This window comes from Sipha flava, unplaced genomic scaffold (assembly GCF_003268045.1).
Source record: "Sipha flava isolate LNK unplaced genomic scaffold, YSA_version1 38_pilon_pilon, whole genome shotgun sequence".
Lineage (NCBI taxonomy): Eukaryota > Metazoa > Arthropoda > Insecta > Hemiptera > Aphididae > Sipha > Sipha flava.
In genome coordinates this window covers 2,514,797-2,538,750 of record NW_020273099.1, presented here as the reverse complement: position 1 = coordinate 2,538,750, position 23,954 = coordinate 2,514,797, and the positions used below count along the sequence as shown (strand labels likewise).

Genomic DNA, 23,954 nt, shown 5'->3' with positions numbered 1-23,954 from the left:
TGAATTTAATTTTAAATAATATACTCAAAGAATAAAATAGGTACCACCTATGTCACTGTCACTGTAAAAATTACATTTTTTGGGGGGCTTGGATATACTAAGTGACATATGTGCATATAATCATGGTTATTGAATATCGCTAAGTTGTAGTCTTATGCTCACATTTATCAATCTTTTATAGTCAGTAGCATATTTGAGGGAAGAGCAAAGGGGCCTAACCTTCAATAGTTTTAAGCCTCAGCTAAGGCCATTCCTTTGATAATAGGTAAATTATTTAAATATAAAAATTTAAAACAGTTCATACATAGGAGTATAAATATAATAATATTATATATAAAAAACAAAATAGTTAAATAAAAACAATAAATAACCTGTATGCACCATTCCTTGGTAAAAGATAAATTATTTAAATGTGGAAAAAAGGATAACAGTTCCATACATAGGAATATAAATATAACAATCAAATTTTTTTTCCTAGAAAAATCACAACTCGATAAATTAATAAAATGTACTTTTTTATGAACAATAATTAAATATATTCAGAAATATGAAAAAAGGCTAAATTATTTTTCTCTAAATTATATTCTCTAATGTCCAAAATATGCTAAAATATGCAAAATAAATGTTTTCCTACAAACTCTAGGAAGGATAAATCGTCCACATTTAGATCCTAGTAAACAGTGGTGGATTTAGCGTGTTGGCGCCCCTAGGCTTAATCACTCTGCCCTCCCTATCACTTTACTAAGGAACCAAAAATATTTGGTCTAATCCCTTCTCTTCAAAATTTATTCAGTTTTTTTATCAAAAAAAATATAAAATATTAAATCTTTAAAATAGAAAACTTCTAAAAATAAAATATTGCATGTCTATTATTTTACTTCAGTTACCATTATTACTAGTACAAATAAACAATGTTTATACAGTCACATAACGGAAATATAAATAGCCAGATATGAAAATACCTATACTCGGATAGTTGGATGTTCCCAACAAGTACATAGGTACTAATAAGTTATTAATAATAACTATTAAGTAACTGTTATTATTTTATTACAAATGAAATATTTTCAAATTGTAATAATAAATGTAATATTCTTACTATAGCCTATAGATACGCATCATACAATGTACATATTAATATATTATTATAACTTTTTAAAATTATTTTTATTTATGTTTATATGACAAATATAAAAAAATATATATTAAAATAAGTATACCTAATAAGTCAATAATAACACCTTATTCAATAAAAAAAAACATCCCTAGGCTATAAGCATTTTAGCCTGCCTCCTAATCCATCACTGCTCGTAAATCTGCATACAGCCAATAAAAATTTGTACAAACCTAAAGATCCGCTCTCTAGTTATTACTAACACTTAAAGTAAACATCGATAAAATATCTGAGTCTAAAAGTGATTTGTTCGAAATTATGTTTTTCCTTTCTCTTGGTGTTGCTCTAGCTAAAAAATATGATGTGCATTTTAACAAGGGTTTTGATTACGCGTGCATTATACAAACTCACAAGTAATAATACATGAAAAAATATTATTTTTGAAAAACTTTAACACATCGTCCAAAAATATATCTCAATATTTTTTTCAACAGATTATTTACAATAAATAAATTTTAATTATATGTTACTGTACATCATTATCTAGGTACTCCTTTTTCACTAACTCACTTAAATTTTCTCAGTACGTTTAATTATTATTGATGCATGTTCATGCTATTTTTTTAAATTAACACATTAGATTTGTTTATTCATGTTTATAAAATACATTTGTAGGTGTATAAGATGTTTAATAATTTCTATGGCTAGGTACGTTACGTTACTTTTACGCATAAAAATTATTATTAAAAGTATATTCAAAGTCGTGTCGCACTGTCGAGGTCAAATTATAAAACAGCAATCATAAATTTATATTAGCATATTAATGAATAAGTTGATAATTTACATTTCAAAAGCTTATTACTAGAAAAAAGTAAAAACAAACACTGTTGAACCTTTTTAAAATAATAGATCTACCACAGAATTTTTTACAAACAACTCATTAGTCGATAGTCGTTATTTATTACTGCAATGTATATACCTAGTTATTTTTACTAAAAATTATACTAAATGCAAAGAAAAATAAATTAAATAAATTGCTAATATTTTCGATGATAGAAAAATAATTCATATGTATTAATGTTTAAAATCATTGACTTTTAATTTGAAAAATTGCATTATAGGAGCTTTAGAAATATTTATTGTCATATTTTCAGAACTCAATGCAATTTTTCATAAATAAATCAAGTACCAATAAATTAATTAATCAAATCAATCTGCTGAAAAAAGTGATCGTACTCCTGTTATTACTATATTTTTAACACTTGATAATCTCAAATTGGTTACATATTGTGTAATTGTGATATAAAAATAATAAATTACTAAGTATTTTCCAGTTTTATCAATTTTCTCCAATTCTCAATTTTGTATTTTTTAAAAAAAATATATAAAAAAAAAATTAATTCTAAAAAAAAATAATTCCTAAAAACTTATTTTTAATTTCTGATACACATTTGGCTTAATATCCATTTTATTAACTTTCTTTTTACGGTATTCACAGAATACCAAGATATGTATTACAATCCTAATGGCTAAAAAACAATAATAGTTTTATTTTTAATTATTATTAATTATTAATCATACGTTAGAATTATCTAACAAAAGTTTTCTTAAATATTATTCAGATTATTGATCTGACTCGTGTATATTATATAAGAAAATTAACTTCCATATTCTAATAAAATTTATTCAACATTAATTTATTAACATTCAATTATTAAGGAATATAAATTTAAATCATTTTTTTAAAAATTGTTATGCATTTACAATCTCAACTTCATCTTTATTATTACTAATGATTTATTACTATACATACGAGTATACATAATATATAGTGGTGTCTGAATATCTCAGTGTTTGGGAAGAATGCCGACCGTGAACGGACGTTCAAGTGTTCACTTTCATATTTTACGAACAACACGCGAACTTCATTCGCTTCACCTTTTTTCAAATAGAACGTGAACATGAATGACGTTTATATTTTTAATAAATTTAAATCATTTTTGGGGCGTTCGAATTTATTTACCATTTTAAAAATATATGTATAAATAATAAATATTGATTATAATATTTTTAAGCATTGGTTTTAAACATAAATTAAAATATACCTAATATATTTTGTAAAGGTCCCATTTATACAGAATGCAAGTTGGTGATTCATAAAAATAAAAATAAATTATTTAAATAAACGTGTTCGTTTTTACATAAAGCTTAAATGAAAAAGTGTTCTTTTTTTATGCACTAAATTTGAACGTGAAAGAGTTAAATTTTAATTTAATAATGTAATAAAAATATTAATTTTAATAATGGTAAAAATGTACCAAATATAATATAATATATAATATATATATAATATTTAATATAATTTAACCTGAAATAATTTTGAATTTTTTAAATTAATGATATATTTTCATTCATCTATTATTTGTATTTGTATCCACATATTTGTGTTTAAAAGAAAACAAATTACATTCACGTATTATTCTTGAAATATAAATGCGTCGTGACTCACTTCTATTTTTTTCCCCGATCAAATGATTAAAGCTACTGTAAAAGAACATTGTTAAACCGATATCTAAATGCTTTATTGGCATTTATATATTTATTATATGCTAGTGTAATATTACTATAATTGGTACCTATGTCTTATTGTCTTATTCTATGTAAGAAGCTATTAAAAAAAATAAAAAAATGAAATGCCTGTTTAATATATTATATGCACATTAGACAAACTGTTTGGTCACTCAAATCCTCTAATATCCGATCTAGCCACTCACACAATTTCTGGAAACCCTCCACGGCATTTAAAAAGAAACTGGTGCAGAGATCTTCTTAATGAATAACGGGAAAAAAAATTTTTTTTTTTTTTGATAATAATAATTAAAAAATATATATAATTACACCTACTAGCTAAGCTATTAAGAAAAAGGAAGTGCGATCACTGGATGGTTTCTTCCCTCACCCAATTCATGTGTTTTAATATAATGTAGCACATATTCTTATTATGCCTATGGGTATGGATTGTATATTTTCTAAATAAAAAATAAAAAAAAAATATGCACATTATATTTTTAATATACAATACATTTAATTTCAAATGGTTTATTACTCTCTTATCTTATTATTTTTAGTGCATTCCAAATTAAAGTTTTTAATAATACTTGTAATAAATACCTAATCCTAAACGAGTACAACACTACTTAAAAGTATTTAATTTGAACAACAGTAACATAACAAAAAGGCCATGAGGTAATAAAAATGAAATTGAATTTACACTTAACATTAAGTTTGTGCCATAAAAAAAAAAAATCTCCAATGATTACTATGCATTATGAGTTTACTTTATGCATTAGCTTCGTTGAACTGTTCGAATATAGATGTACCTCCTATATAATGTAAGATAAACTTAAAATGCAACCATATTTCAATCTTACTCAGTGTGTTGTATTTAATTCCGATTGAATATATTTTAATTCGATGCATAGGTTTGTTAATGCTACGAACAGCTTAAACGAAATTATCACGACAAATACTTGTAATGCAAATACTAACGTTACTCGAAATTATACGATAAGTGTTTGCAAGAGTTTAAAATGTATTTGTTCAGAAGTATAATAATTTATTCACAGATTAACTAAATTTCACTGATCTTAGAATTAAGAACGCATATTATTATTTGTATGCTATTATGATATAAGAAATATTTATAGGCTATTTTTGATGAGTTTTATAACCTTTGATAGTTCAGTAGCAACAATAGGCAGTAAATACAAGTTTCTGTAGTATCTCAAATAGTGTATAGGTATTAGATACCGAGTACTGACTGTAAGGTGTATTGACTAAAAGTTTTAGTTCAGATGAATATATAACAAATATCACGTGGTTGGTATTAACTCAACAAAACTGAAAATATATTTAACCTTTAGAATTTATACCATAATCACCATAAGACAGTAAACTAAATAAAACTATGCAAATATTCAATGAAAATTATGTTTGTGTAGTTTTAAAATATTTTATAAAAAATTACACAAATTAATTAATTAAATAAATAGTTTTAACAATGTGATATGTTTTATTAGTGACACTTGTATACAAACTAATATATGTTTAAATTATAAGTTTTATTATGGGTATTTAAACATTCAATGTTATGTTTGTGATGTTACGTAAACAATACATGAATTTAAAAAAAAAAATAATGGCAGGTTCTTAAAAAACTATCGTACCAAAACATTTTTTAACGCAGCAAAAATAACATGAATGTACCTTATTATAATTAAAAAACTTATTCTCTTCTATTATGTATTATCAATCAAGGTATAGTTTATTTTCATGAACAAATACTAAATGTAATACTTTATTGAAAAGCGAAAACCTCTTAGCGGTCTAATTTATAGTTGTTTAATTGTTTTTAGTTTAAATAATAAAATATGTTTGTCTTTGGGTAATCATTTTTCATTCTTAAACTCTAATAGAAATATAGTAAATATACAGATTCTTTGTTGTTACTGTTATGGGAAACGTTATAAAATGGGTAAATATTCAAAATAAGACAATATTTGATCTTTATTATTTTTATTGTGTCCGTAATGGGATATAAATACAGAATTGAATATTTTAAGCTATATGGGGTGAACTAAAAGTAAATATAACAATTAAGTTAAATTAATATTGTAATTTTTATATATGTGAAATATACCAATTCCTTCGGTTCGTTCAACCATTAAAATGCATTTATTTATTTAACTACAAAACTGTATCAGTACTTTAAACCCATTAAATAGAAGTGTTTGATTAATGATTATATGAGTATGATAAATAGTAAATAATAATAGAAGTAGTGTACATTTTATCAACAAACAAATAGTACTTTATAAAAAAAATTACAACAAATATGATATTAAATTAAATTTTTTTAAAAATGTGAAATTTATGAAATAATTCTAATTTTAAATAATATAATTCAATAAATAATTCTAAAAACATTTTTCTATCCGAAATTTGAACTATAAATGTTCAATTAATGTAAAGCAATATTTGATTTCCTAAATTACATAATAAAACGCTCTGTGTATTTATGAAATTATTCATAACACAACTGATTTTCCTATATTTGTAGTTTTTTTTATATAATTTACATTTACTTAATGTATTAACATTACCTATGTACATATGTTTTGCAGACATGTAAGTAGGTGCTTATTTTTGGGGTGGGCAATTAATCTTCTTCAAAATAATTGAGGCTTAAATAATATGCAATAAAGTAGTTTAGTACCGTATATCTTAATTCGTAGTTACTACAGTATAATTTTTTGGCGAGGAGTGGATCGCTAAATTACATGTCTGATGTTTCTAATATAATATAATACCGATTTTTTTATATATTGTAATATACATGTAAAGTGGTGTATATTCAATTTTATTATGTGGAGGGAAGGGGGTTCAATTGTAAACATAGTTTTTATGATATTTCAATAATAAACATATTAAATATTATAAAACAATAAAAAACAAATTATACTTTTACTTTTTAGGAAATTGCAATGTTTATTTTCAATAAAAATCATTAATGAATACATTTCATTATATCATACAAATAACTTGCAGTAGGTATTAACTTTTATGATTAAAATTTCTTATCACGATCAACTGTACTTATAGCATAGGTATGTGGTTATTATATGTTATAATATTATACCCATGGCTAGTATCCCATACTATAAGGCATATTATGTAGTGGGCACTATTTTTTTTCACATCAGTAATTTAAACATTATTTTATGTGACAACTTGCAGTTATACCTGTTTAAAATAGAATACTTGTAAACTAACAACGCATATTTAAACTTATACAAATATATATTTACCAGGACTCTTAAACCTTGGACTCTTTTTGTCGGAGTATATTTATAAATTAAAACATTTGTCAATTCATCTGTGTCCAACTTGATCGTCGTTATTAACGCTTGGGTGGAAATTTAAGAAAAGCTTCGATATAAAAATATAGTGTAGAAATGTAAAGCTATTACTATATTTTAAATTTACTAACATAATTAATTTTAAATTATGAACACTTAATGTCGTTTATCACTTAGCTACTTGAGTTAATATTTAATTTCAATGTGTATTATAAAATTTGCTTTTCAAGAACGCATTATGTTTAGACATAGATAATCTAATAAATTACCAAGATACAGGCTCATATTTTCCACGTAAATATTTTTAAAATCTCAGTGCATATTTAATTAAGATAAAGCACTATTTAAATTAGTGTAGATACTTAATACTTAAAGTGAATGCAGTGTTAATGGATTACACATTTATATAATTCTACAAAAATGTTTACATTGTAATTGCTAGTTAGAGAAAAACACTGTCACTTATAATTTCATAACTATAATTTACAATTGTTTCATTAATACAAATAAGTAAAAATAAGAAATGGAAGTCACAAGGTGCCAAATCTGGTGAATAGGGTTGGTGTTGAAAGACCTCGAACTTCAATTTTATAAGAGTAGCGTTGATTGCATTTGTTGTTTGATCGTGCTGCAACAAAATGGTCACAGTTGATCCACAAACGCGATATACCCGCCTTTTTCATTATCACAATGCATCGGACACATTTAACAGTCATCTCCTTCTCCAAGTAATCCGTTAGATAAACTTGATTTTAAAGTTTTTTTAAATTCTATCACAGCTAGTTGTTTTAATCTCGTTGACATTACATTTGTACTACGCTCCATTCTAACACGTACTAATTACGTTGTATTAGAAAAAAGTCGAGTGATTTTCATGCGCAATTCACAAATTATAAACAATAATAATAGCTATATTTTGATACGAATTTAAAGTCTTTATCTTATTACAAATGTGAGTTGTCGACGATTATACATTACTTATCATTCGCCCTTTTTATAATAAATTAGTTGAGAAGTTTAACAATAAATAATAATATAAACGTATATTGGCATATTATATTTACATTGTATTGTTAAATTAAAACTCATAATTCTAAATTGTTTATACAAATGTGACTTTCAAATAAAATGTATATGAGTTTATAAATATAGTTTTTACGATATAAAACGTGAAAAATTTAAATGCGTCTTATAAAATTCCGCCAGTGCAAATGGGTGTTTGGCACTCGTGACTTTTTATAGTGGTCTTCATAACGTCATCACTATTTTGCAAAATTATTAATATCCATTAAATTCCTTTGAAAAAATTCATTAGGAAGTATACAAAGTCAAAATAAATGCCTGTAGTTTAGCTATTAAACATGAAATATTAATTAGTAAAATATGTAGCAAATACAAAGAAAATGTTAGATATTTTATACTCTTATATATTAATGTAGTATTTAACTAAAATTAATACACTATTAATTCATAGTAAACATTTAAACAGTAATACTTATTATTTATGTAATAAAAGAATTTGTGAAATACATTCTTTAAAATATCAGTAAAACTGTATTTTTTTTTCAAAATTACACAATTGATTGGATTTTTTAGAAAATAGCAATTAAACATAAAGTAAATAGGTATATATAATAAAAAATTGTATACTATAATTTTAACACACAAGTTATAAAAAATTTGGATATAATACTCGTACATTCATTTTCATTCAATAAATTAAATTGCATTAGAAAATATTGGTAGTAGTAGAAGTAGTAGTAGTAGTAGTAGTAGTAGTATTAGTTGTAGTTTGTAAAAAAATATTTGGTTTGAACTATTTAATGTATTTTAAATAAAACGTACCTAACCTTCACGAATAATACGAATTTAGTTATTTTATCAATCGGTATGACTCATCACTGATGAAGCAACATGCATTTCCATACCTATGGGTAATATATACGTATATTTATTTTGAACTCTTTATCCCTTTCTCAAATCATTAACCTATTCACCTATTGATAAATGTTTAAGAGTTTTATTGAATTTAAAAATTATACATCAAGCTGATCGTTCATTATACATTTAAATTATATATCATGTATAAAACAAATTAAATAACTTTGTTATACATATTACAAAAACGTGAATCAGTATATAGGTATAATTGTATTTTAAATTTACAGGAAACTAACTTTGAGATATACAAAGGTGAGTACTGCAAAAGGCTTATTTTCTCAATTTATTTCTTTGGAATATAAGTTATTGGAAACAATTTATTTAGATTTCATAATGTATGGAAAAAATAAAGTGCAGAGACTAAATCATATCATTCAGTTTATTCTGATGTAGACAGAAGTGTAATTAGGAATTTTTACGTCCGGGGAAAATGTTAAAAATTGGAACTATACATATATATATATATATGCATATTGAGTGATAATTAATTTCATTTTGAATTAAATCAGAATTAAGTCAAATTATTTTTAACTATTGAAACTAGATGATCTGTGTTGATAAAAGTTACAAAATGTTCAAATTAAAGGTAACCCTACGATAACTTTTGCATTTTAAAGAGTAATTCCATCTTTTTGTGACACATTTAATCATGGAGTCACGTTGAATTTCAGTCAGTGTATTTAAGTTATCATACATTTTTAGTCACATTCATTATTTTTGCAATGAAAATAATAACAATGATTTTGGTTTTTTAGAGTCGAAGGAAATAGGTCGCACTATTATGTTAACAGTGAAGTGCATGAATAAACCTACCAAGTCCAGCCATGATTTCCCACAAATTTATACCCTGCGATATATTTTAAGATGGATGATAAAATATTCTGTTTTTTTTTTTATTTATAACTCGCAAGGAATTGTAATATAAATATTCATATTTTATTACATTTTTATGCTTTGGTTTTATGTTTTATGTTTTATTTGTTTCATTTTTTTAAATAAAATAATAAAATAAAACACATACCTATATATCTATATACATTTATATATATTTATATATCTGTGGTACATAATAAAATAATACATACTTATAAACTATACTTGGTAATATTTAACTTTGGTGTAATATTGTTATAATGTTTTTTTAATAATTTCATAACACAAGGCTATCATAAATGTTTTAAAAATAATAATCCAAAATGTTTTTTATCAAAACATAACAATTTAATTAAAATATGAATATATCATACCAAAATATGATTATCTTCCTTATTTCAAGGAATGTTTATCGCAATGGGTTTATTTATCTCGTGGGATATCTTCAGGGCCGTGTTAAGGGGGCAATTGCCCCTGGGCGCCGTAGTTTTTTAAATGTAAGAGGCACCCTTATCTGCACTTAATTTGCTACCTGTGCCCAGTGGCCCCGTAAAAAAAATTTTGCCCTGGGGAGCTGAAAAATTTGACACGGCTCTGGATATCTTGTGTACTTTTTGTACCGTTTAGAAACGAATAATTTACGATGAAGTAATAATAATGATATAAGATATTTCGAGATAGTTTTAAATACTCCAAGGCAAAAAAATTAGCTTCGACAATCGAAAAAATATTATTTTAATTAACAAGTGATTGATTTTTTAAAATATTAAATATTTTGTGCATATGTTAACGTGTTTTTACGGTTTTACAATGCACGGACGTACAGTGGTGGTTTTACGGTTGGGTGATGCAAGGCATTGTCTAAAACTGCCCCGGGCGCCAGTTTTTTGGGGGCGCCAAAATTTTGTGGTCAGAAATTTGCTCACTTGTGAATTATCGAACTTTTAAAATTATTTTGAAATCATTATTTCCTTTTTGTTTTTAAATAACAGTATCATAAATTAATATTAATGTATTTAATTTATTAATATATATATATAATAAATGTATTTATAGCAATATAGCTATCAGAGATCCAGAATATTATTAATATACATAATATTAGTTCCCAAATTTGTTTTGATAATGTCAATAAACATAAGTTATTTATAATAATACGGCGTATTATGTTATCGCGTGCGGCGGGTGATGACATGCCTGCTACCCAATATGATCTATTTGATCTAAAATATCTACTTTATGATTTATGATATATTAGACATAATGTTTATAGAAAATCTTCAGTCATCATTGAACAAAGCCAGGTTTTTAGTCTCCGAAGTGTGGAGAAACTCCTTTCAACCGTCATACCTCTATGGCTACATACTCGTGCATGTCGTATGATAGTACATATTATAATATGCATTTTTGTTAACATTATACATTTTTTTTATAAATACGGTACGGGCTTGGAAGGGAAAAACGGCCCTAGCCCCCCCTTGGAGCCGCCCCTCATGTAAAAGGACCCCACCCTCAGAAAAAAAATTCTAAAAAACCGCTTCTGCGGACTCATATTATAAAATCATTGGTATTTACCTACATAATAATACAACCATAAAAAAGTATTGCAACACTAAAATCGTAGCCAACTAATCCGATAATCGTATGTAAATCAATTTAAAAGAATAATCATTACGCAATATTATATATACATGTGCATAACAAAGTTGAAGCGACGACATGCCCTGTTATTTATTTGCCTTGCCCTAAAACGGACGCTCGAGACACTCGGTATGCTCGGACCGTAGAACCTAAATTTATAACACGTCTATGGGTCGGACCAAATACATTGATTTTTAATGTAAATATAATTGATCTTTGATACGATAAGGTTGCCACTATCGGAACGTTCCGCGCGTGCACAGTTCTTCGGCAAATGCTCCCCACCCGTCGCGGGAAAAACGCGCGGGGCGATAGCCGCCGATTGCGATACTGCCACGCTGCGTCTACGTGGTTAGCTCGAAGCGTCGTAGACAACGACGTCGCCGTTTCCCGGTATGCACGCCAGGGGCCGCCCGCTGCCGTCGACCCCGTCGTACACCGCCAGCCGATCCCGTCCCCGACCGCCGAGCGGACTGATGACACAGCCGCGCGTGTGACGTCACGTGACCGCGGTGGTGGCGGTGGTGGCGGCGACAGCAGCACCAGCAGCTGGGAGCGCGGGTCGTAACGTGCGTGATACGTAGTTTACTACGTGGTATAGTACTCTCGAGCGCTTTTCATTTCAATTTCGTTCCAGCAGCTCGTCGAGACGGTCGTCGTCGTCGATTTCATCGTTATTTCACAGACGCGCTCGCACGTTTCAACACTACAATTAATTGTTCCGATATTATTCGATCATTGCAGTACGTGTACCGCCGCATACTATTCAACACCTCGTCCGCATTTGCTGTTTTACAAATTTCATCATTGCAACGGCTTTATTTACGTTCGTCCGTCGATATTTCACGCGTGTACAACTGCTGGCGCCCGTTCTTGTTGCATTGGAAATAAAAATTATTGTCGATCGTCTTGTGCCACGGCGCTGAAACTATTGCGTTGAAATCGGCTGTTGCGAGAGGGAAATATATTGGGAAAAAAAAAATAAAAATATTACGAGACACTTACGCGTCGTTTGATGTTCGACGGCCAGCGGCTAATGTCCAACATTTCATCCGTCCGGCGGATGAACATCGCCAAGACCAAGAATTTCTTCGTCTCCGTGGCCGTCCACTTGTACAAAGTGGTCGCCGGCAAAATGGGCGTAAACAGCGCTGAGAAACAGGTATGTACAGCAGTAGACACCACGTTTACCACCACCACCGCCACCACAACCCCCCTGCGGGGACGTTTGCTTCGCAGATTGGTGCACGGCAAATTTTGAGAACCTTCGGCTCGAGTTACGGACCGCGCCGCCGCAGTCGTTCTAATGCAGCGGCGGCCGCGTTTCAGTGGATCCTGCCATCCTGGTGCGTGGGCAGCGACTTCTATCCGAGATCACCTTCTTTGCGGCCGTTTCGCGCTCGTTTCCTTCCCCCGGGGCTTTCATGCGTGACGTCGTCGTAGCACTGGTAAGGGCGGTAATACCGACTGACCGCGTTGGTCGTGGAACTGTACGAGAAACGTTTGTTTGGAAAATGGATCTGATGGGGAGGAGGGAGTCTAATTTAACGACGTGATTGCATTCTCATTTTCGATGAATATAATATATATATATATTGCGTTCGGTTGCGTGAAAGTCACGGCACGTGTCATCGTTATAGGTGTGCGGCGGTGGTTTGACCTATTTTCCGCTGAAAATCTTGTCACTGTATTCCGTGTATCACGTCCGTCGGTCGGGCGCGTGTGTCGACTAGTTATTATCGCGAAATTTAAATGTTACGTGCTATGTATCCATCAAATCGTATAATATTACAGTTCATAATACCATATTATATGTTTTTATGTATGTGTTTTAAACATAGATGTACATTCCGTTTGGTTATAAGTTGAAATTCGTATCGCCCCCTTTCATTGAATAATCGGATAAATCCGAGTAATCGCGTCGCCAATGCGGATTTAATAACGCCACTGTCGACGATTAATAATTACGTCTTACGGTTATTGATCGTTGGCAATTATTGTCTTTATCGGCCGCGTGCAGAAGGTCGTTATAAATTGCTGAGTGAGTACCTACTAAAGTGCTGCTATGCAATGTGTCAAATTGTTACGCGAGCTCGTACAATTATGTAAACGGATTGGCATTATCGACGATTCATGGTCAATTTTTGCTTTTCTAGCTAATCGATCCCGAGGTTGACGCGCTTTTTGTCCGTTTTGAAAACAGCGATATTGACAATCATATTCATTGTAGTATTTTTCGGTGTATCGTATTTAAAATAAAATATATGAGAGGGTTGAGATGTTGACATTCTGAAAATATTTTTAATTTCAATTTACTCAATAGTCAAAATAATTACCGGTATTAGTATTATTTTTATAGCTTAGTGATGACAAAATAAGATACATAATGCTCAAATATATTAGAAAAGTTTTACAAATATATTAAAATCAAAAATAAAAACAATACCTATGTATTGTCAAATAATATAGGGATAATATAAATAATATAAATGAATATATAACAGAAGATGAGGTTAAATGTTTGATTATCAATTCGACCATCAATATATATATATATATATATATATATATATTTATATATCAGTCAATATAATAAATAATAAATAATAGAAATAACGTTGACGGATTAAACACTTTATGCATAATATTAATAAATATACTATTTAAACTATTATAATAAAATCTAAATATTTTAAGACAAACTTCTTATTTCTTTATTTTATGAAAAGTACACTTTTGTAGTTTCGTATTTATAGTTCTTCCATTAATATTAATTTTAAATCGTTATTAATTTAATAATTAAATCTTAGCTCCAAAAGCCTACATTATGTACATGTATTTATATTAAGATAAACTTATTTAATTAACTTATAAAACCATTAGATATTGGTAATAAGCTTATTATTAGGGTACAGATTTGAATGCAAATTACATTTTCTTCTGAATGTCCCAAAACATTGCTTTCCAAGCACAAAGTGAATTTCACACATCAAGTAATTAAAAAAAGTAACTTTTATCCTGCATTTTTTTTGCATTTCTCTTTTGCTTTTTAGAGTATTTTTATGTTTTAAGTCATTTATATATTATATATAAAATTTGATAACAATTTAGTTAAAATTCATATACTTATTTTGCATATATTGAATGCATGTCAAACACAAGGTAAAAGTAGAAATATCGTAACTATCTAAATTGTATATTCATTTTGGCAATAATTTTTAGGATAAAAGAAAATTAATAATTAATAAAAATAAGAATTTACAATAACAAAACAAATTTTTTCGATGTTAAAAATATTTTTAGACCACTTTTAGTACATGTTTAGAGAAAAAAATTCTGTTACGAGTACATTAAATCGAATTTTTTTAAAGATTTTTTCTTGTTATTTTAGAGCATTTAAATCCGTTCCTTACTTGTAGCATATCATATGATTATAAATTATTTTTTTTACGATAGCACTTAGGATAGCACAAACTATTCTAATTTAATATGATAGAATAATGAATAAATATAATAATGATTTATGTGAGTGTTTAACTTCACTTATTGTTAATTCATTTATCATTGGAATCATATTTATAATTTATTTAATATTTATACGGCTTTAAAAACAAATGAGAGTCATTAAAATTTGTTGTGTAAAACTAATGGTTTTCTAAAAACATTATTTTTGATATTTTTAATTTTAAATATTCTTACTAATTCTAGGTGTATATATTGAAATTATAATATACTATTTACTCTGCTATTATCATTTCAATGTCTGATGTTTAACAATGAATGTGTTATTTTTTTAATTGAAAATTATTAATTACATAATTCGTTTTATACAGATTAGAACAATGTTATATTATTATATATTTTTTAATATATTGTTCAAACTAGGTGCTTTATTAGAAATTTTAATTTAATTATATTTTCTTTATTCTGAATCTATAATTGAAAAACTATAGAACATAAAAACTTTCGACATATTGCAACTTAAACTGTTAATACTCGAAATAAATACTTAAAAATAAATAATAACTAAAATATAATACGTTTAAGTAAAATTGTTTTCAATTTTATATTAGTAAATAATCTTAACGAATAATATATAGAATGAAGAGTACATAATTTTTTTTTACACATTTTTAAACGTAGTCATTAATTTAAAAAAATGAATAAATATACTTATATGTACTTTTGTACTTTTGGAATTAACTCAAAATTAGAATTTTGGAATTATCCCAAAATTACTTGCTTCTTTTATGTAGGTACTTATTTGTTCAAATTTCCACTATTTTTGGCTTAAATAAATGTAAAACTATGATAAACAATAAACATTTGGTTTTAATTATATAAATTATAATGTGTTAATTATTAAAAAAATAAATGAAATATTGCAGAATATCAAATAAAATATTTTATTTAACGTAATATTATGAATGGAATATTATGATGGAAATTATTTGTTATTTTTATAGTAATTTAAACGTAAATAATATTTTTGTAATATATTTTTAATACATAACATGTTATTTTATGATCAATGAAAGATTATTAAAACCATAATTGTTTTTGATAAAATAAACGAGTAAACATTTTATCATAAAAGACATACTATCATATTATTGTATGTTGCAATTGACGTAACGCACAGTACACAATGCGACGCATATGAACTAAAAGCATAATGATTTTAAGTAATATTTTTTAGTTCATTGTAAAATATAAATTATTTCACTTGTAATTCGTACATGAACACACTGTAAAAATAGCCTTTGAACTATTTTTCTTATCTGAGTAATTATCTATTTTATAAGCATTGCCCGTCTTCTGTGTACCTAATTTTATTAGAATCGACGTGGATTTTATTTGTAACATTTGAAATTTGGATACATTTTTGGTTCTTTTTTTATTAGTAGGTTGCCGGCTTATAATTAGTTTGAAACTAATTATATCCATCAATATAATTAGTTATGTTACTATCTGTAATAATTTATTTTATTTTTAATAAATTATAATTTTTTTTTTTTTTACAATATTAATTTCATAGGGTATGTTATTTTGTTTAGGGTCTTGCGCAGTACAACGATATGTTTGAAATGGCAACTAAACTTTGCCGGGGCTACTTACAAGGTCCCTGGAAGAAGATAACAGTCAAGGATATAACCGTGAAACGAATTAGGTATCTATTATTGTTATAATAATGTAAATGTATGCATTATTTTTTGGAGAATGTGACACCATTGTTTGTAATATTTATATTGTGTAATACATTTGAACATAGATTAAATATACTTATACATACGTATATTATATATATAATCTATGATTTGAATTACTATAAATACTAAACTGAAATAAGATTAAAATCAGAGCAAGCCTAATTATTATGGAATATTAAAGTGAAAACATTATCTATGATTGATTTCCGTTACTTTTTGATAGTTATCTTTTTTAATGTAAAATATAAACATTTTAAATAGTTAGATATTTTATTACTCTTATCGGTTTCTTTGGAAAATATAACACCAGATTATAGGTGACCCAGTTAGATTAAGTTCCCTTTATTTTTCAATTATACAAATCAATCTAGTTAAAATATAATTAAAACTCCTCATAGTTTGAGGTATCTGGAGATATAAAATAAATTTAATGCTGCTTTTACATATCGTATATTATCAATTATGAGCTCAGTTTTAATATAGTAATATACAAAATGTATATTGTACTTACATGTTAGCACGTAAATAGATGTATATTTTGGGGAGGGGTAATTCACCTTCTTTAAGGGATTTAAATAACGAGCAATAAATTGGTATATACCGTATATTTTAATTCATGGTTACTACAATACGATTATTAGGGGGCAATCGCTTCCACCGCGATTCTAACCTAAATTACATGCCTGTTAATGTATGTTGTATATATGACACAGTAGTTCTTAATCAATTATTTTCTGTAACAATGGTAACTTTAAAGTAGACTTGAACATGAAATTTTTTGTGTCGAAATGTAATATGTTGGTTGTTTATAACTTTATATAATTTAATTTTTTTAATAGTAAAAACGATGTGCTTTATATTGAATATTATGTTTACGTGAGTTATGTGAATTAGTGTAGCTATTTGTGATGGTGTATATTTTTCTTATTTAAAATATATGAAATGAATTTATTTTCGGTTATTTTTGTAGAATATTTATAGTACTTGTATATACCTACCGAAAAAAAAAATTTTGATATTTGAATAGTGTTCAATTTGGATGAGCATGGTTTAATTTTTTAAAAAAATTTTACTCGTTTCTTAGTATATGTAGTTTTGATGTTTTTTAAACTCCATTCTCAGCCACTTGGATGGAAAATTGTTAAACTCCTTATTTAGTTTTATGAATTTTTATTTCTTGGCTTTTTTGTATTTACTATAAATGTTATTCATGATTTGAATATATTATTTTTTGTATTAATAAAAATTGTGTATCACGCAATTGGTTATAATTTAAATTGTACTATTTAACAACAAACAAAAAACCGTTACTTAGAGACTGCTTAATCGTATTAAATTAAACTACGAGGTCGAGGTGGCATTTTAATTGGTTTCCGTCCTCAATTTCATCCCCTTATAGATTCTAATCGATTTTAAAAATATTAAAACCATTTATTTGAGACGCAATAGGTAATAGGCGCCGCATCACGACCGTTATGCATTTAATTACGTGATATTTTTACATTATAGTTAAAACACGTATATTGTTCGTAAAAACTCAAAACGATTGTTGAACATGCAGCGTATTAGGTAATTTGCATTGTAAAACGACAGGTGGAAATGTGTAAATACCATGCATTTGGATTTGTAGAATGTCTATATTGAGTATTGCATATTTATACGTAATATATTTCTAACTTTGAAACATGCCATATTTTACCATTTTCTTTTTTATGTAATATAATTTTACTGAAGACATTTTAGAAACGCGTGAAACATCACGTGAGAATAAGTTATTAGCAGCGCTTGACTTGGGGGGGGACGCAGGGGGACGGATTACCCCTTCTAATTTTTAGAAATTTTAGCTTCCCCCTACTATTAATACGTTATAATTATAACGCTTAACAAGTTTTGGGACGCAATTTTTTTTTAAAGCAAACAGAGTCCCCCTTTAATTTTGCCAAATCAAGCACTGGTTATTAGTGTTATTAGTAATATTAACTTATTACTTTATTAATTATTATTAGTAATAATAACTTATTACCTATATACCGTGTGACGTGTGAGTCGATATTTTGTGTATTACTATGCCCATATTTAGAATCAATCCTGATAGTTTTATTTTAAATATGTTTATTTTTTTTTTAATATTATCAATGGACATGATTGGGGTAGCCTAACCTCGTAAGCTACAGGGTACACACGTTATTGTAGAATTTCTGACTATTAAATTTATAATTTCTCGTAAAAATATGCCCGACCTGGTTTAATATATATTAATTGATAATTTACCACATCATTAAAGTATTAACTTACTGTATTTAAAAAGAACAATTCAAAATATAAAAATATAAAAATATTAAAAACATAAGATAGAAAAATTATAATAGATAGCTTCAATTATTTATGAATTGTACTTTTGTATTTAATTTCGACGGTTATATTATCATAATAGGTTTTTTCATGAAAATTTAGAAAATTTAGATTCATTTTTTCTTTTACCTACGAAACATAATTTATTTTTTACCAAATATTTTAGAATAAATTACATTGAATTTGAGCAACTTCAGTTAAAATACTAACCCCTTACTCTTACTTAAATTGTAGGGGGCAATTTATAACATTCCTGGGGGTTACTGGGGCACACCTAGCGCATCTCTCCCGTAGAGCATAATTATTAGCATAATGCATTTAAAGAAATAGCGAAAAGTTGGTAATCAATAAAGATTTAGAACGTAAATAACATTTTTTATTTTAATATTTTTTTATTGTATGTTTATTATTTTTTAACAGTGGTGGATTAAGTAATTGGCTTTATCGGGTAACATTACTTAAAAGTAATGCTGAACCCCGTGACGTTTTGATGAGGTTATATGGTCAAACACATGGCGAGAGTGCGATAGAAAATATAATCACAGAGTCTGTCATATTCACATTGTTGTCGGAACGTGGTTTGGGGCCTAAGTTACACGGAATATTCCCTGGAGGCCGTCTAGAAGAATACATTCCGGTAAGCACGTTCACCTTCAATAATCGCATAGCGATTTTTAATTGAACTAGTTTATAATAGATTATTTATTTCATCATAAAAATGTGTCACTAAAAAAAAAAAAGAATGTTAACATTTTTTAAGCACTTTCTTAAATGTACAACATTTTTCAGAATTCTATATTTTGTAATTTATTTTAATCTATATTTACAAAAGTGTTACATTTTAGATTCTGAGCGGAGCGATTTCTTTTTCTTTTCTTTTTTATTCTGTAAACACTTTTTCTCCCTCTTAACTTGCTCAAAAGTATCAAATGTAGCATCTTTTCTGAAAGGTAATGTTCTTGAGCTGGTACTTTAGAGAGGTAATTTTTCGATTTCCGAAACGGTACTCAAAATAAAAGCAGTTAAAGGATAAAAACGTACGATTTCACGATTTTATTATATTAAATAATTACGGAAGACGTTTTCTACTAAAAATATTGTTTCAAATGAAAAATGACAAAAGATCTTTTTTGTTGTATTTTAGATTTTGTTCCTTACGGTTTAAAGCTCGGAAAAATTTAATTTTGGGAGTTTTTTTTTGTTGTAATTCGGTTAAAAATATTCGTAAAAACTTGACATTTGGGTTGTTTACTTATATTATCCTTACCTAGACATGGTAAAATTTTCAAAACATTTGAGCAACTTTTGAGCTTTTTCTTATATTTTTTATTTTTTTTTTTCATTTTTATGATATTTTCTAATTATAAATTATAATTATAATTATATAAATTACCTATTTAAATAAATCGTTCTCAAGCTGTTCTTAAAACGCTTTATTTATTACCATAGAAACGAATAAAATTAAACAAAAAAATTCCCTCGTCCGCTCAGAATAGTTTTTTAACGAATGCAATAATTGCATTCAAATTGAATACAGTAAAATTACACTATCCTGTCCGAGATTTTTTGAATTTATACTAAAAAAGATTTTATCGTTTGTAAATGATTATTAAAAATTATCAAAAATTAAATTTTGACCAACATAATATTTGAAGTATTAATTCTACATTAGATTTTCTTTAAAAATATTCAATAACTAGAAAAATAAAAAAAAATTAAATAAATAATAAAGTTATAAAATATCTGTTATGAACAAGTACATTGAAAAAAAAATTATAATATTAAATATAACGGTTTATCCTTTTTATATAACCTTTAACTCATCTAATGTTAGTTGTTACTAAAATAAATATTGAATGATTGGTTTTTTTCTGGTCCCTTGCCAATCAGCTACAGATATAAATAATTTTTCTTTAAATGTAGAGTACTAAAAAATGTAGGTCCACTGTTATTTTTATCTAGTATTTATCTTTTGGATTTACATAAAATATAGGCTAATATAATTATATATTATATATCAACATAATTAAATGACTTTGACGTAACATCGGCTTTTGGATATATTGCTATTTTTCCAAAAGTCGAAAATAAATTTCAGACTCAATGGTCAAGTTCATCAGTATACAAACTATCATGTTAGTCATAGCTGATCAGTAAGTTAAGCTTTGAGTTCATTTAAATGTTAAACACTGATAGGAATACTTAGTGACATTAACCCTATCTTATAAGATTTATTTCATTCATATTTAATGTATTTTTGTCCTAGATTTAGAACAAGTACACAAAATATTAAAACATCCAATACTTCATACAGAAGTGAACTTTGTTAAAAGGCATTCATTTGGAATAAATTGAAGTAATTCATGTATGTTCTGTATCTCTGATAACTTACAGGCTCGGTCATTGAAATCTGAAGAGTTGAGCGATCCAAAATTAAGCGTTATGATTGCAGAAAAAATGGCCAATTTACACCAGCTTAACATTCCAATTAATAAAGACTCAACATGGTTGTGGGATACCATGGATAGATGGTTACAACAGCTGATAAAAGATGCCAACTGGTCAAGGGACAACTTGGAGCTTGATCAAATACTGTCTACGAATCTATGCGATGAAACTCGATGGCTCAAGTAAGGATACATTTATAATTTAACTAAACATTAGATATGTATTGAAAATATTTACACAATTTTAGGAAACATTTGAGTAAACTAAGGTCACCTGTTGTTTTTTGTCACAATGATTTGCAAGAGGGTAATATTTTAATGAAAGAAAATGAAACCTCAGGATGTCGATCATTATGCCTAATTGATTATGAATATTGTGCTTACAATTATCGTGGATTCGATTTAGCCAATCACTTTATTGAATGGACATATGATTACACAAATCCTCTGTATCCACACTACTCAGTCAACCGAGATCAATTTCCAACAAAAGACCAACAAGTAAATAATATTATTAATGTATTATTTAAATTCAAATTCAATACATCAATAATTATTTTTTTTATTTTAGACTGAGTTTTTGAAGCGATATTGTCAATGTATGGGACATGAAGAATCAGTTGAAATAATATTGAATGAAGTAAAACATTTCATTTTGGCATCTCATTTATTCTGGGGTATATGGAGTATAGTCAATAGCCGAATATCAAAAATTACTTTTGGATATAGGGTAAATATTCATTTTAAATTTTATTTTTCTTTACTTTATCTTGTAATTAAGTATAGTGACATATAGGGATCTTTAAAACATGGTAGTTAAAATCAACTTAACTTATAATCCACCATCCAATAGACTATTGACCTTTAACCAATAAATAATGAATTGGTAATATAAGGGTAAAAAAAAAAAGTATTTAATAAATCAGCTATTTGGAATAAAAAAATAAGTATCTTAATTAACTAAATTTAACACTTTAAAAAATAATCTTGAATAGAAACAATTAACAAAGAAAATGCATTAATTTGTCTTTTACTTGATTAGACGTGTCTCTGCTAATTTGTTTTATTTAGGCTTCCACTACTTTTTTTATAAAAATCATAATACACAAACATTTAAAAAAAAAATAGAAGATCAAAAATACAATAACGATTCTAGTGTAAAAGCTACTGTGTTTGATGATTTGATTAATATTAAATATTATTCAAGTTAAATATGTTTTATAAAATGAAAATAAACTGTTCATGCAAATTATCACTATTTATTGGTTATACATGGAATGATATGAAAGCAAGAGTTATTATCATCCCTACAATAATTATTGTTCAAAGATAAAATTAGAATATGATACACACGCATTCACTATTCGTAAAGTTTATTATTCTGCATTTAAATATTCTAATGCTCACTCTGTAAAGTAAATAAATATTTTTTTTTTAAATTGTACTATAACTTGTGTTTTCATAGTTTTATACGAATAACAATTATGCCTTTTGAATTATAACCTTATGCACAGACTTGGGTAGTATTCCGAAAACAATATTCAGAATACTTTTTAAGTATTTCAAATACCTTTTAAATACTTTTTTTTGAAAGTATTTAATAAAGTATTTTGAATACCGCTAAATCATCTTTTTTAAATGATTTTATTACTATTAACTTATTATTAACTATACCCTATCTTATATAAGCTAATATCAGGTGTTTATTATTATTGTAAACCATAAACTATAACAGTTATGTAATTTAAAAATACAATAAAATAACTTATATTTAGCCTACAATTTCAAATATTTCTGTTGAGTGGACATTTATTATTTTTATAGTATGAAAACTAAAAATATTTTAAAAGTATTCTAAATAATATATTCGGAATACAATTTTTATAAAGTATTTGAATACATATTCGGAATACTATTTTTTGTAAGTATTCGAGTATTTATTCTAAATAAAATTAAAAAGTATTTTATCCAAGTTGCTTATGCATCACTCAGGGACGGCAAATACCCAACCACCTAATTTAGGTGGTTCATTATAAAGTTTCTACTTTACGCAACTGATTAAACATTAAACAAATTCAAATTAATTAAGTAATTTTATTATTTTCAATCGTCAATGTTTTAAATAATTATTTGGATTTTAGTTATCATATTAAAATTATTTTTCAGTTGTATAAATTTAGTATCATAACTATTCTTTTTTTTTGTTTTAGGAGTATGCTGTGGAACGTCTCAAATCTTATTTTAAGCTTAAAGATAGTTTGATAAATAATAAATAATATATAATGTGGAAATACTCATGAGTACTATATTAATGGAATAGTATAATTGTAGACCAATTTGAATGAATATTCTGGTGAAGACTGATTTGTATTTCAAACATTGGTCCTTAATTTTGTTAGTCTGATTTTTTTGTCTTTTTTCACTTAACATACGTTAATAAAGTGTTCTTATAATCTTA

The 23,954-nt window shown here is 26.8% G+C and overlaps 1 protein-coding gene across 3 annotated transcripts; it reads left to right on the top strand.

Annotated features, from left to right (window-relative positions):
- The first annotated feature begins 12,057 nt into the window (after positions 1-12,057).
- Positions 12,058-23,954, top strand: LOC112688308 (choline/ethanolamine kinase). Of its 3 annotated transcripts, XM_025561446.1 has the most exons (8): positions 12,557-12,649; positions 12,727-12,935; positions 16,545-16,657; positions 19,470-19,686; positions 21,444-21,679; positions 21,745-21,997; positions 22,068-22,226; positions 23,707-23,954. In XM_025561446.1, exons 2-8 carry the CDS (start codon positions 12,912-12,914, stop codon positions 23,770-23,772), a joined length of 1,068 nt encoding a protein of 355 aa, XP_025417231.1. In that variant the 5' UTR covers positions 12,557-12,649; positions 12,727-12,911; the 3' UTR covers positions 23,773-23,954. The 3 variants fall into 3 exon arrangements, with proteins under 3 accessions (XP_025417230.1, XP_025417231.1, XP_025417232.1); XM_025561445.1 differs by lacking the exon at positions 12,727-12,935 and having other exon boundaries at positions 12,058-12,649; XM_025561447.1 differs by lacking the exons at positions 12,557-12,649; positions 12,727-12,935 and adding an exon at positions 13,002-13,528.